This window comes from Pagrus pagrus (assembly GCF_965226575.1).
Source record: "Pagrus pagrus genome assembly, chromosome: 15".
Taxonomy (NCBI): domain Eukaryota; kingdom Metazoa; phylum Chordata; class Actinopteri; order Spariformes; family Sparidae; genus Pagrus; species Pagrus pagrus.
Genome location: NC_140199.1, coordinates 626,507 through 639,804, shown reverse-complemented (window position 1 = coordinate 639,804; position 13,298 = coordinate 626,507). Strand labels below are relative to the sequence as shown.

At 42.9% G+C, this 13,298-nt stretch overlaps 1 protein-coding gene and 1 long non-coding RNA gene across 2 annotated transcripts; one reads left to right on the top strand and one right to left on the bottom strand.

Moving 5' to 3' along the window:
- Positions 1-201: 201 nt before the first annotated feature.
- Positions 202-5,949, bottom strand: LOC311271018. The gene is made up of 3 exons (XR_014624331.1): positions 5,509-5,949; positions 2,425-2,472; positions 202-384 (listed from the first exon to the last, which is right to left on the bottom strand). It is a non-coding gene; the product is annotated as an uncharacterized lncRNA (long non-coding RNA).
- A 1,628-nt stretch (positions 5,950-7,577) lies between these two features.
- LOC311271013 (very long chain fatty acid elongase 6-like) lies at positions 7,578-13,102 on the top strand. The gene is made up of 4 exons (XM_084376343.1): positions 7,578-7,822; positions 9,328-9,459; positions 10,729-10,880; positions 11,295-13,102. Exons 1-4 carry the CDS (start codon positions 7,659-7,661, stop codon positions 11,717-11,719), a joined length of 873 nt encoding a protein of 290 aa, XP_084232469.1. The 5' UTR covers positions 7,578-7,658; the 3' UTR covers positions 11,720-13,102.
- The last annotated feature ends 196 nt before the right edge of the window (positions 13,103-13,298 follow it).

Genomic DNA, 13,298 nt, shown 5'->3' with positions numbered 1-13,298 from the left:
GCTGTCCTCACCGCTGCAGCGACGTCTCCTGAGTTGCCGTGGAAACCTCCTCTGCCTCGCTCGTCCCGTCCCCCTCTCTCTCTCTGTGTTATGGAGTAACCTCGTTCGCTCGTCCTCTCTCTCTCCCTGAACACTTGTTGTCTGCAGCAGAGCCGGCTCATCGTGGATTTACAGACTCCACTCAGCTTCTCCTCCTCCGGCTCCTCCTCTTCCTCCTCCTCACCCCTCCTCTTCCTCCTCCTCACCCCTCCCCATCTCCTCCTCCTCCACTTCCGATCTCAATCAATCAGCTGACGTCCCCGCCCCTTCTTCTAGGCAGCCTGCCAGCCAATCACATCCTCTGCTGCCTGCAGACCTGCCCCCGTCAGCCAATGATGAGCCGCTCTGACAGATGGCAGCACACACACACACACACACACACACACACACACACACACACACACACACACACACAGCTGAGTGTGTGTGTGTGTGTGTGTGTGAGGGTGTGAGGGTGGGGTCAGAGGTTCAGACCTGTCCAGTACCAGGACACTGGACCTGTTGTAAAGAACAACACAGAGTTAGAGACCGACTGAGTAAAAACAATGAAACACAATGAACTCTGTTGAACACGCCCCCAACAGTGATGTCACAACAGTGATGTCACAACAGTGATGTCACAACAGTGATGTCACAACACACTGACAGATGAGTGTGTGTGGTTTCTTCACAGTTGCTGGTAACTGTGTAGTTTAGAGAAGAAATCCAAAGTCAGAACTTTAATATTTACAACCTGGTATATAAGGTGGCAGGGTCCGCCACATATAAACAAAGTATAACAGTATAAACTGTGTTGTCCTTTAAGGTCAGTTTGTTGTAAGATCTTTCTCTTCTCTTTAACATTTCTATTTATCTATTTTTAATAATATTCTGCTGTTTTCTGATAATCAGATCAATAATCTCTATAATCAGTTAATAATCAGCTGATCATTTCTTTAATTTATGTCCAGGACATTTCTGACGACTTCCTGTTTAACTCTGAGCTGAAGGACATTTTTAATCACTGTGTTTTCTGCTGGTTTGGACATTAAATCACTCTCAGAAACAAATCAGGACAAACTGTGAAGAACTGTGGGAACATCATGGGGAACCTGCAGCACCGGACCGGACCAGGACCAGACCCAACTGAGCACAAAACTCATTAGTTCCCATGGCAACAGCTCAATTAAAAGGGGTGTGTGATCTGTAGGACTGTAGTGAACATGGGGCAGGATTATGTTCCTCATTCTTCTGACGTTTCTTTCAGATAAATGTTTAAGCGTCAGCTGATGATCACACTTATTAAACACACGCACTTCATTGATTGTAAATATGTAAACAGTTTTTTTAATGTAAAAAAGTTTGTAAAAATTTGTGAATTAAAAAATGTATCGATGTCTTTAAAAAGTAAGATTTAATTTGACCTCAGGAACAGACGACACTTCCTGATGCTGCACTGTGGGATAATATTAAAGAAATGTAAAGTATGTAACTGACATTTGCAGACCTGTAAACTAAAGCTTCTGGATTTTGAACCATAAACTCGGTAATAAGATCTGAACATGTTCTTACCAGCTTCTCTGCAGCTTCTTCTGTTTCCTGTTTCTTCTTCTTCTCTGTCAGAAAATAGTGATGCTGGTTGTTTCTCTGGATGAGTTCACCGCCTCATCTGTTGCTCAGCTAACGTACGACGATGTAAATCCTCTGGTTTGTCCTCCAGATCGTGTTTATTATTTGTTCCAGGCGTAGAAAATAACCAAATTCACTTCATTTGTAGGAATTCGTCATCAGATCCGTTTTCTCTGTTTGCTCTCAGACTGTGAATCGAAGGGCAGTGTTTCTGCCGTCCCGAGGCCTCTGAGCTCAAACCTCCTGACGGGTTTCATATTTTCAGCTCAGATCATTAGTTTCCACCATTTTGTGTTAATGAAGACAGAGCAAACACAGCAGAGTGTGGAGCATCAAGCAGGGATGTCATTCAGACCGATTATGGTACATTTATATCGTTATGTATTACTGTCATCATCACCGATAACACTTTATTCTGACTGCGACCTCGTGCTGCTTCTGTCTGTGCTGTTTGCTGTTTGTTCCCTTCAGCTGCTGTGATCGGTTCATTTCACCAACAGGGATCAATACAGGAACATCTGATCTTCTCATATCAGTTATCAGCCGACAGAAATCCATATTGTTCATCCAACACGCAACATTCACGTCTTTAAGTTAAAAGCAAATCTTTGGATGATTATTTCTGTACGTTAAATATATTTACACATCTGCATGTTTTAAACACTAAACCAAGCACTGAGTGTGTGTGTGTGTGTGTGTGTGTGTGTGTGTGTGTGTGTCTGTGTGTGTGTGTGTGTGTGTGTGTGTGTGTGTGTGTGTGTGTGTGTGGTGCAGTACCTCAGTTACTGGAGGCGGAGTCAAACAGGACCTCTGCCAACAGGAAGTCTGAGAGGAGAGAGGAAGATCAGATCAAATTAAAGAAACACAAACTGTCAGCTCCTTCTTCTTCTTCTTCTTCTTCTTCTTCTTCTTCTTCTTCTTCTTCTTCTTCTTCCATGTACAGAGGCTGTGTCCTCCATGTACAGAGGCTGTGTCCTCCATGTACAGAAGCTGTCCTCCATGTACAGAGGCTGTGTCCTCCATGTACAGAGGCTGTCCTCCATGTACAGAGGCTGTCCTCCATGTACAGAGGCTGTGTCCTCCATGTACAGAAGCTGTCCTCCATGTACAGAGGCTGTGTCCTCCATGTACAGAGGCTGTCCTCCATGTACAGAAGCTGTCCTCCATGTACAGAGGCTGTGTCCTCCATGTACAGAGGCTGTCCTCCATGTACAGAAGCTGTCCTCCATGTACAGAGGCTGCGTCCTCCATGTACAGAGGCTGTCCTCCATGTACAGAGGCTGTCCTCATGTACAAACCATGAAAGTAGAACATGAACTGTTAAAACCTGTCTGTCAGCGTCCTGACGGGGTTTTCAGTGTTTTCACTTTCAAGTTGAGTCGTCAGTTGACAGTAAACGTCATCACGTCTGTGAACTCATCATCAACATATCTTCACACTTGTAGGAGCCTGAATTCACTTTATCTGATGTTTGAGTAATTATCACTCAACAATCTGAGTTAATAAACAGTTATTTATATTATTTACAGGTTGATGTTTCCACAGTTCATACTTACAGCGATGTGGTGAGTTCAGTGTTTGATGTGTCAGTAATATATTCAAAGTCTCATTTACATTGGATCTGTAATATTTGTGAGGAGGTGACTGATTGTTGTTTGTGCCGGGTTATTCTGACAGTCTCGTGAGAACAGACAGCGTCTTTGTTCTCGTGTTGAAATAAAGTGTTCAGTTTTATCGAGGCGTCCTGTGGATTTTTGTTTTCTGTGTATGAAGACGAAGGTTATTGTCAGAGCGTCGAGCAGAGAGTGCTGAACTTTACTGCATTTTTAAAACCTGAATGTATTCTTCAGTATCTCTTCATGGATTCATGGTGTCATCTTTCTTACATAAACAAACATGTAATATAAATAAGAACATTTTGGCTTCTGCCCAAACAAAACAAAACATTTAAACATTTTTGAGTCACTAAGATTAAATTTAAACATCAGGAAACTGAAAGTCAGAAACTGAGATGATGTGTTCGTGCGTCTCAACACTTTCTGTCTCATCGGTTCCCCTCTGAAGATGTACATCTTTAAAAACACAAATATAAAGTTTGATGTTTTGTAGTTTTTTCAAACATACAGAAGGAACTAGTGACTGTGTTGGGGACTACTTTCAGCAGCGGGTGAATCTAGAAATGCTGCATTCAGGTGCTCCTTGGACGGACAGTTTATCTGTGTTGTGTCTGTATTTACCCCTACGTGACGGTTTAACTCCTCCACATTTATTTATAGGAGAATAAAACATGTCAGTCTCATGTGCTCCATTAAAACTCATCAGTGAGCCACAGTGAACACACACACTAGTCTGTCTGCACACACACCATCCTGCTGCCTCAGCACAGTGTTTTTGTTTACGTGTGGTCGGAATAATCATAAGGACGATCTTCAGACGGGGAGGATTCACGTGAACGTCCTCTGGAGTCAGAATAACTCACAAAGTCGTAGAAAATGTTGGTACACGAGCCGTCGAGTTGACGTCACAGGACGCTGAAACACGGAGGACGACGGTAAACGTTGTGTCGATGATGAGAAACTTTAACTGAAGTCACGTAGTTTAACGTCTTTGCACCGTTTCCTTCGCTCTGACGCAGAAAGTGTTGAGAGACACGCCAACATACTGCTGCTTTGTTTCTGTGCGTCTGAAATGTGTAAAACCGCAGACTGATCCTTTAACATCTCAGTGATTCTGCAACAAACTTCAGTTCAGTGACTCAAACTCATCTGCACCTTTGTTTGGTTCAACCAGCGTCCAGATCCAAAAGATCTAAAGTTTAAATGATATAAAACTAAAACACTTTAGTGTTTTGCCTGATAAATTATTTAAATGACCAATATTTAAAAACTGTAGCATAAAACAAAAAAACAGTAATTTGATGACATCACTTTAGCCCTGATAAAACATCCTGAGCATTTTAAAGACCGGCTGATAAAATATTGAGCAGAAAATATCAATATATGGATTAATTCAACAAATAATGAGGCCAGTTTTTACAGGCTGTTGTGCTCTGACACAATATGATCTATTATCATGTGTCTCACACAGATATGAGCCTTTTAAACCACACAGCATTAACATGTGAATACAAGCAGCAGCAGTGATGCTGTGACCGGATCACTGTCGACCTTCCTCGTCCCTGATCCTGATCCTGGTCCTGGTCCTGGTCCTGACTGATGGACAATGAGGACTCGGTTCATTTCAGGCCGTTTCATCATTTATCTTCACAGTTTGACCCACAGAACTAAAATACACACATTAACCACGCTCATACGCACTTTATTTAACAGTACGGGGCGGTATGTTCGACAAAAACACCCGTTTCTGACGCTTTTTCAAGCTCCGACACCCGCTGCTCTCGGGACTCGCTTCACGCCTGAACTCCTTTCAAAAATGTGTCAGTTTAACGCTCCTCTCGGTTTTTCTCCACGATAAACAGCTTCTGATATGAACCTCAAAGCCTTTTAGAAATCATACAGCAATACTTTTCAGTACGGCGTGTATATAATCGACCAAGAAGCTCTGCCTTCGCTCAAATGTCGACTTTTCCAAGAGACTCGCTCTGCTGCTGGCACCGCTCAGCAGGGTGGACCGTAATTTTGAAAAGACAATCGTTAACAGATGGGGGGTTGTGAAAGTAGAGCTTTTACTGAAAGAAACGACAGTTTGCTGGGATCATATGTGAGCCGAATTCACGAAGCGATGCTAGTGGACCGAAGAAGTCCATCAGCTGCGTTCAGGTATTTGTATACTTTAGATAATATCAGAAGAAATGTTAAAATGAGAGGATTGTCAAAGGAGATTCGCATGTCTGTCACTTACGGTCAGGAGAGACCGGGATGTAGTCGGGCTTGCAGCTTCCTAGCGACCCGTGCAGCAGCGCAGCAGCACCGACGTGGACTCTGAGTCACCCGGCGGGTCCATTTGACGGTATCGGTGTCGGTAACGACCGCGGAGCAGGCAGATGTGACGGGTAACTGGCAGAGTAACGGCTAGCTAAGTTACGTTACATGCCGGTAGAGGGTAAAGTGCAGCTGGAGGTGAAGGTCCGCCGAGCTCAGCCTCTTCTTCTTCTCTTCTTCTTCTCTTCTTCGTCTCTTTTCTGCTCTTCTGGAGCGTTTTCTTATTTCCAGGCGGATGCTTGACATTAGTTTACCTTCTCCACGGTGACTTCGACTTCCGCATCGTCCGGGTGACGTAACGGCAACGTAAGGAGACGTCAGACCGGACCAACCGGAAGACTCACAAACACAACAGAGAGGCGTGTAGAGACACACACACACACACACACACACACACACACACACACACACAGGGTTTTATAAAAGGTGTGTCTGTAAAACAACATTCCTCTTTACTGTTGTAATATCACACTGTGTGTATATAAAGATATATAAATAATATTAAAGTTGTATAAATGTAATATTCTGACAATAAATCAGCTGAAGATCTGTTTCATCACATCTCAGAGAATCACAACTTCATATTACAACATTTTCTCTGGATGAAAGTTCCAGTAAAAACTAGTAAATCAACGTGTAATGAACATTTATTATTATTTAACATTATTTTGTGAGACTTGACTTTATAACTTTACTAATAAAATATTTCAATCGAATCTTAAAATATGAAAACTTTTTTCTAAGACGTCTTCATAATATTACAACGCTTTACTGCAGTTTGAAGCTAAATATGACACTTTGTCTTGAAATAATAATGTTTCTTATAATTAATTACAACTTATAGTGATGATATTGCATATTTCTTATTACAACACTGACCTTAAAATTAGATTTGTTGAATGTTTAAGATTATTTTTAAATTAAGATTATTTTGTGAGAATGTGTCTAAATAATAATAATAATAATAATAATAATAATAATAATAATAATAATAATAATAGTTTGTACAGCACTTATCAAAACCAGTGTTACAAAGTGCTTCACAATAAACACAAAAACACAACAATAAAACAATTAAACAATATAAAATTTAAAAAATAAAACTATTATTTAATGGATGATTAAAACCATAAAAACAGTGAGATTAGGATTTAAAAAGTCGCGTATACGTAAAGTAGAGCCGCGCAACACTTCAGCTCAATGTCAAGAAATAAAGTTCAGTTTAATCAAAAAATAAACCTGTTCATTAATTATTTAAAAGCGATTTTAAAGAATATATGAATGTTTTTAACAGAAGCTTTCCGATCTTCGTGTTCAGGTGCAGTTTCAGGTCGTGACCAGCAGGCGGCAGCAGGTCCTCACCTGAACACTGAGCAGAGGCGAAGAAGAACTCAGAGTATCAACACCAGAGTAAAAGTACTCAGTTACAAGTATTAAAGAAGTTATACTGAGCAAATACACAATAATGTGTGTGTGTGTGTGTGTGTGTGTGTGTGTGTGTGTGTGATCACTGAATCAATAATTGAATTGAAAACCTTCTGTACAGACTGAAGGTCGACCTCCGAGCCCGGTTCCGAGCCCGGTTCCGAGCGTCTTGGCTGAATAATGTGGACCTGTCGGACTGAAGCAGAACAAACTTCGTCCTCGGCTCAGGAACAACCTGGTTCTGTTCATCAGATCCTGGTTCAGACTGAGATAGGAAGGTTGAAGGTTTGAATCCCAGAGAGTCAGACACCTGTGGGCCAGAATCACTGATGTGTCTGAGCAGTTCTTCTCTCAGCTTCATGTTCTGGTTCAGATGGAAAGGACAGAAGTGTTTCCTGACTTTATGATAATATATTTAATACTCTCCACTCTCTAGTTCATTTCAGAGCTGTGAGTGTCGCTGTGTCTCCTGTGGATGAAGACTGGAGCAGCGTCACAGCCAACAGGTGTCTCCTGAAGCCCCGCCCCCTGCTAATAGGCTTTAATTGGGACGGAAACAGGTGAGCGGACAGACTGCGGGAGCAGACACGGAGGAGACACCGCTCACACTACTGTCCTCTGACTCCACACAGTGTGTTCACAGCGATGATGGCCGTGCTGCAGCTGAACGGGTCGGACTTGGTGCCGCAGCTGAACGGGTCGGACTTCGGGCCGCAGCTGAACGGGTCGGACTTCGGGCCGCTGTCTGAGTTCAGCTTCGAGCGACGCTTCGACGACCGAGGAGCGGTCCAGTGGATGCAGGCGAACTGGTGAGCGACACTGCGTCAGTCTGAGCTTTGATTCAGAACCTTTCATGTGGTCCATCTCCTCCTGCTGACAGTGTCGGTCTCACCAACCTGTCAGGATGAGTCTATACCGATAAACTGACGATCCGAATTCCGTTAAAATATCGACCTCTTTATAAATGTCCGCGTTATTGTTAAAGGTACCGGCTGTTTAAAATATGTGTGAATGCTGTTTCGGGATGATTGAGGTCCAGTCTTTGTTTCGGCATACACCCATTTCAACTTTCAGTCACCTGAACCGGTTTGCTCGATACTAAAAGTGCTCCTCAGCGAGCAATCAGAAGCGTGGGGGGCGGCGGAGGACACGCAGATGAGCCATTCACATATCTAATGGATCCGTCGGAATTAACATAAATAAAATAAATACAGTGTGTTCTGTTTATACCGAACAGACAAGCTGATGTTAATTATTCAGAAACCACATTAACTCTTGTTGTAAGATGTTTAACACAAGTACAGAGAAGACAGAACCTTAAATTGAATAATCTGTGAACGGGATTTGGTGGAGCTTTCGCAGTGTACAGATTTGAGGAGTGACGCGAGGTATTCTCAGAATTACAACGAGCTGACAGGAATGCGAGTAATGTCACAGTGTTATGTAAATGTGGAGGCTACAGGTGGATTACAGGTGTGTCACCGGAACAGTGACGTCACGCTCTGAGCTGTTTCTGTAGTTTAAATCCGGGTTTTCCAGTTTAGAGCCTCCACGCGCAGAGATGATGAAGTGTTAAAGTATGTACCGGAAACTGGCGTGAAAACTCAACAGTCACATGTTTCTGCAGATATATTACATTTATTTCATTATGGTTATAAAACCACGTCACATATTTAATTAAAATCGTCATTATTAATTTAAAGTATTATTTTATAATGATGATGTAAATAAAGAGTTAAACGTGATGTGACGGCTGACGGTGACTGACAGGTGTGTCTCAGGTGTGTCTCTGACTGGTACACCTGCTGAACAGGACAGATGTAGTTGTTGCTAGGCGACAGTTAATAATTAATACATGAGTGTGAGCCCGGTTTAGTCATCAGCCTTGAAATCAGTTTTCATTTGATCAATTTAATATTTTAATTGCAGAAGCTTATTGATTTGGGCAGCAGCTAATTATTAATTATTTCTATTATCAATTAATCTGCAGATTATTTTCTCAATCAATTATTTCTTCTTTGATATAAAACAAAAACAGATGATGAAATTAAGGCTCGTGTGACATCATCTAACGTTTTCCTCTCCAACAGTCAGAAACATGAAGGTTTAATATTCTAACATTATGAATTTAACATAATTCTAATGTCGACCTTTAATATTAATATTGTAGCTTTAATATATTAACAAGACTTATGAGGTCTTTTAACATTCGCATTGAGAAACAACATTTTATTATTCTAACTAGGACGTGATCCTACTTTAATTGTCTTGCTGTGTTTAATGACCCGAGTGTCCTCTGTGTTTTGTCCTGCAGGAGTACGTCTTTTGTGTTCAGCGCTCTGTACGCCGCCCTGGTGTTTGGAGGTCAGCACTACATGAAGACCCGACCTAAGATGAACCTGCGGCGGCCGCTCGTCCTCTGGTCGCTCAGCCTCGCTCTCTTCAGGTAACGACACACCTGAAACACACAGAACCGCCCCGGCGTCGTTACCGACTCGACCTGCTGAGGGTTTGATTTATTTTCACTCTGGTGTCATCGGTCACTTGTACAGTTTGGACCTGAAGGTTTTTGACGTGAGTTCAGATAAATGTTGAGTGCCCATGTCAGGAGGTCTCTGTGATGAGTGGAGATCTGTGACATCACAAAACCAGACGGGTCATGGTTCAGGTGTTTCTGTTATTTTGTCCACCCTGTGCAGTCTGTCAGACAAAACGTCAGACAGGAAGTAAAGTCTTGAGTTTGAGTCCGACTCATCTTCAGTCTCAAGTGTCCACGCTGACGGAGTCGTTTCCTCGGAGACCTCTAACCTCCTCCGTCTCCATGGTAACCAGCGGTGTGCTGTGACGTCACCGTGTTGAAGCGGTCTGTGGTGTCTCAGAACAATGGGCGCTCCAGTCGAGAGGTTCTGATCAAACAGGAGATTCTGGTTTGACTTGTGGTCTCCGTGGTGACGAGCTGTCTGTCAGTCACAGGTGAAGAGAATCTCAGCTCAGGTGTTTGTTTTGTGTCTCTGAGCACCAGGTGTTGACTCGCCCGTCTCCTTCGACATGAAGCTGCTCTGAACAGTCTGACTCGTCCTCACAGACCGTTGAAACGACCTGATGTCAGCTGACTGGTTGTTTCAGCAGCAGGTCTGGTTTCTGACAGACTGTGAAGAGACGTCTCTGATTGGTGGATTTCTGCTGACTGAGCAGATCAACAGACAGAAACCTGATTGGTCGGATCAGTGAGAGCGGAAGACGCTTTCGGTTTAACACGACTCAAAATGGAGTCTGTTCACTTCTCTGATGCACAAATGTTGGTCCTGATCAGGTTAGATCAGGTTTGTTGTCTGTACGGTGGCCTCTTTAGGACATCTCAGACTCGTGTTGCATTCAAGTCCTGTGGGAGAATTCTGGTACCGTTCACAACAGGGAAACTTAATGATGCCTGGAAAGTATTAAAGACTAGTTACTGAACCAAATACACACGAGGTGTCGTTCTTTCATCATCTTCTGTTATTGGTTTCTCATATTTAAGGTAAATAAATCTAAGTCATGTTGTCCTCTTCGCCCCCCTGAGCCGAGATGAGTAAAAGTATGAAGTACCATGTAAAGTAAATGTAATGAATTACTCTCCACAGCTGGATTTGACCAGATTATAAAACATTTGATTGGGTGTTGATGGTGAACGGGTGGTCTGACAGCTTTTCTTCTTCTGTGGTTTTCTGTGCAGCATCATCGGTGCGATCCGGACGGGCAGCTACATGTTTCACGTCCTGAGCAGCAGCGGCTTCAGAAGCTCCATCTGCGACCAGAGCTTCTACAACGGACCCGTCAGCAAGTTCTGGGCGTACGCCTTCGTCCTGAGCAAAGCTCCAGAGCTCGGTCAGTTTATATTCGATATGATGACGTAAACATGATTATTTTAAATGTTTCATTAAAACAAAGTCTGTGATCCACATGTAAACGACCTGCAGCTGTTTTCTGTCGCTGTTGAACGTTTGTGAACGCAGCAGGAGAAGCTGTCGGTTATTATAAACACTGATTATGATTTTATTCATCAATGTGAATCATGTCAAAGACTTCACTGATTTTAACTTCAGCTTTTATGTTTCTGTTGTAAAAAAGTAAGTTTAGATCACAGGAAGTCCAAGATGATGGACTCATCCTTCAAAATAAATTAAATCATATAAGACTAAAAATAGAAGCAGCAATAATAATAATAACAAGTAATTATCATTATTTTACAACTGTACACGTCTGTGATGTCACTAATAAACCCTGGTTCTCGTCTGTCAGGTGACACGGCGTTCATCGTGCTGAGGAAGCAGAAGCTGCTCTTCCTGCACTGGTACCACCACATCACCGTGCTGCTGTACTCCTGGTACTCCTACAAAGACATGGTGGCCGGCGGCGGCTGGTTCATGACCATGAACTACGCGGTGCACGCGCTCATGTACAGCTACTACGCGGCGCGCGCCGCCGGTCTGCGCGTGCCACGGCCCTTCGCCGTGCTCATCACCAGCGCTCAGATCGCTCAGATGGGGATGGGCGTGGCGGTGAGCTGGCTCGTGTACTGCTGGATGCAGCACGGCGACTGTCCATCACGCCTCGACAACATCACCTGGGCGGCACTCATGTACCTCAGCTACCTACTGCTCTTCTCCAACTTCTTCTACCAGACGTACCTGCGCCGCCAGAGCAAGGTCAACAAGACAGAGTAGAGAGGCTCCTGCAGGGGATTGTGGGAGATTTGTCATCCTCTGAGACTGAAGCTGCTACATTTAACGACCGAGACTTTAATCTTCAAATGTTTTTCAGCCTGAAATCACAAGAATTCAGCCGGTTCAGGACGAACCGAACAAACACTTTATTTAACAGGTGTCACTCTTTATTCTGACTTCCTGGAGACGAACTGACATAAAACTTTAGGTGAAGCTGGGTCAGTTTTTATCTTCATCAGATCAGATTCAGCAGCTGATGAGTTTTAATGCACACGTTAATTTTTATTTATTGTTCAAACTGCAGATTAAAGGTTTTATCAGGTGTTCTCAGTCCTCGTGTTCATCAGGAGTCAGTTTCTGTCTCAGCCGTCACGTCCCAGCAGCAGCTCACTCTTCATTCATTCAACTGGTTTCACTGGTTTCACCTGCACACACACCTCCTTTCATGTCGCAGAGGAGCCAATCAGGAGGCGGTGATGCTGCAGCAGAGACGGTTTGTTAATCTCACCGGGTGTTTGAGTCAGACGGGCGTTTCTGCCTTTACATGAGGAGATTTAAAGAAAAGACCCTCGTCAGCCGTCAGTCAGCTGGACAGAGGTTTGAGACTCGTGAGCTGTTGAACTGAAACCGACTCGTGTCTGTTTTTACCTCGTGGAGGTTTGATGATGTCACATTTACTGTGTAGCCTGAGATGAGGCGCTGGTGTTCGACATTCAAACATCCATCAGTATTTTACTCCTTCATGAGGTTTGACTCACTGAGATATTTACAGCTGAAGACTTTTTATATTCATATTTTTTGATCGATTGTAAAACTAAAATGTCAAAGACGTTTTTAAATGTCAGAAGAAAACTCAGAAGCAGAAAACGGGAAATATTTGGTGTTTTGTTTGAATCTGCACTGATTTACCAAAAGTTTCCTACAACAGTCAAACGTGTGAGAAGTTTCAGTTCAGGGTTTTTACAGACGTGAATCTTCAGAAATCGTCTGTTCATAAACTTCCAGCTGAGACGGAAAATCTTTCATCTGTTTATTAATGAAGTTATTGGACGTATGATGGCAGCCGATCGGCGGCCGGAGCGTCTCCACACTCGCGTTGTTCCACTGAATGTTCTGACTTTATTTAAATCACCTGGTGAATATTTAAGATTTGTACCTTGTTTTTGCAGCTGCTCATCTGTTGTTGTTTTATTTGAAGTGAAATGGAGGAAAAATCTGTTTGAATCTGAGAGGAGACGTTCAGGAGACTGAAGATGATGATGATTGTTTCCTGTGAACACACTGAACTCATTTTATGATTCTGCTGTTGATGAATGAGTTCACATCAACATGTTTAAAATATTTGACTGTTTGTGAAAATATAATAAAGAATGTGTTTATGCATCTGAGCTTCTTCTTCATTGGTTGTGAAACTGAGTCGGCATCAAAACGTTCCTGCTTTGATTTAAAGTTTAAAGAAACGGTGGAACGTTAAGAAATCCCACATTTCCAACTCGTCACTCGTCACTGACGCTTTCAGAAGAAACTCTGTTCACACTGTGAAATATTCCACATGAAGCCAACAAACATAATGAGAGCA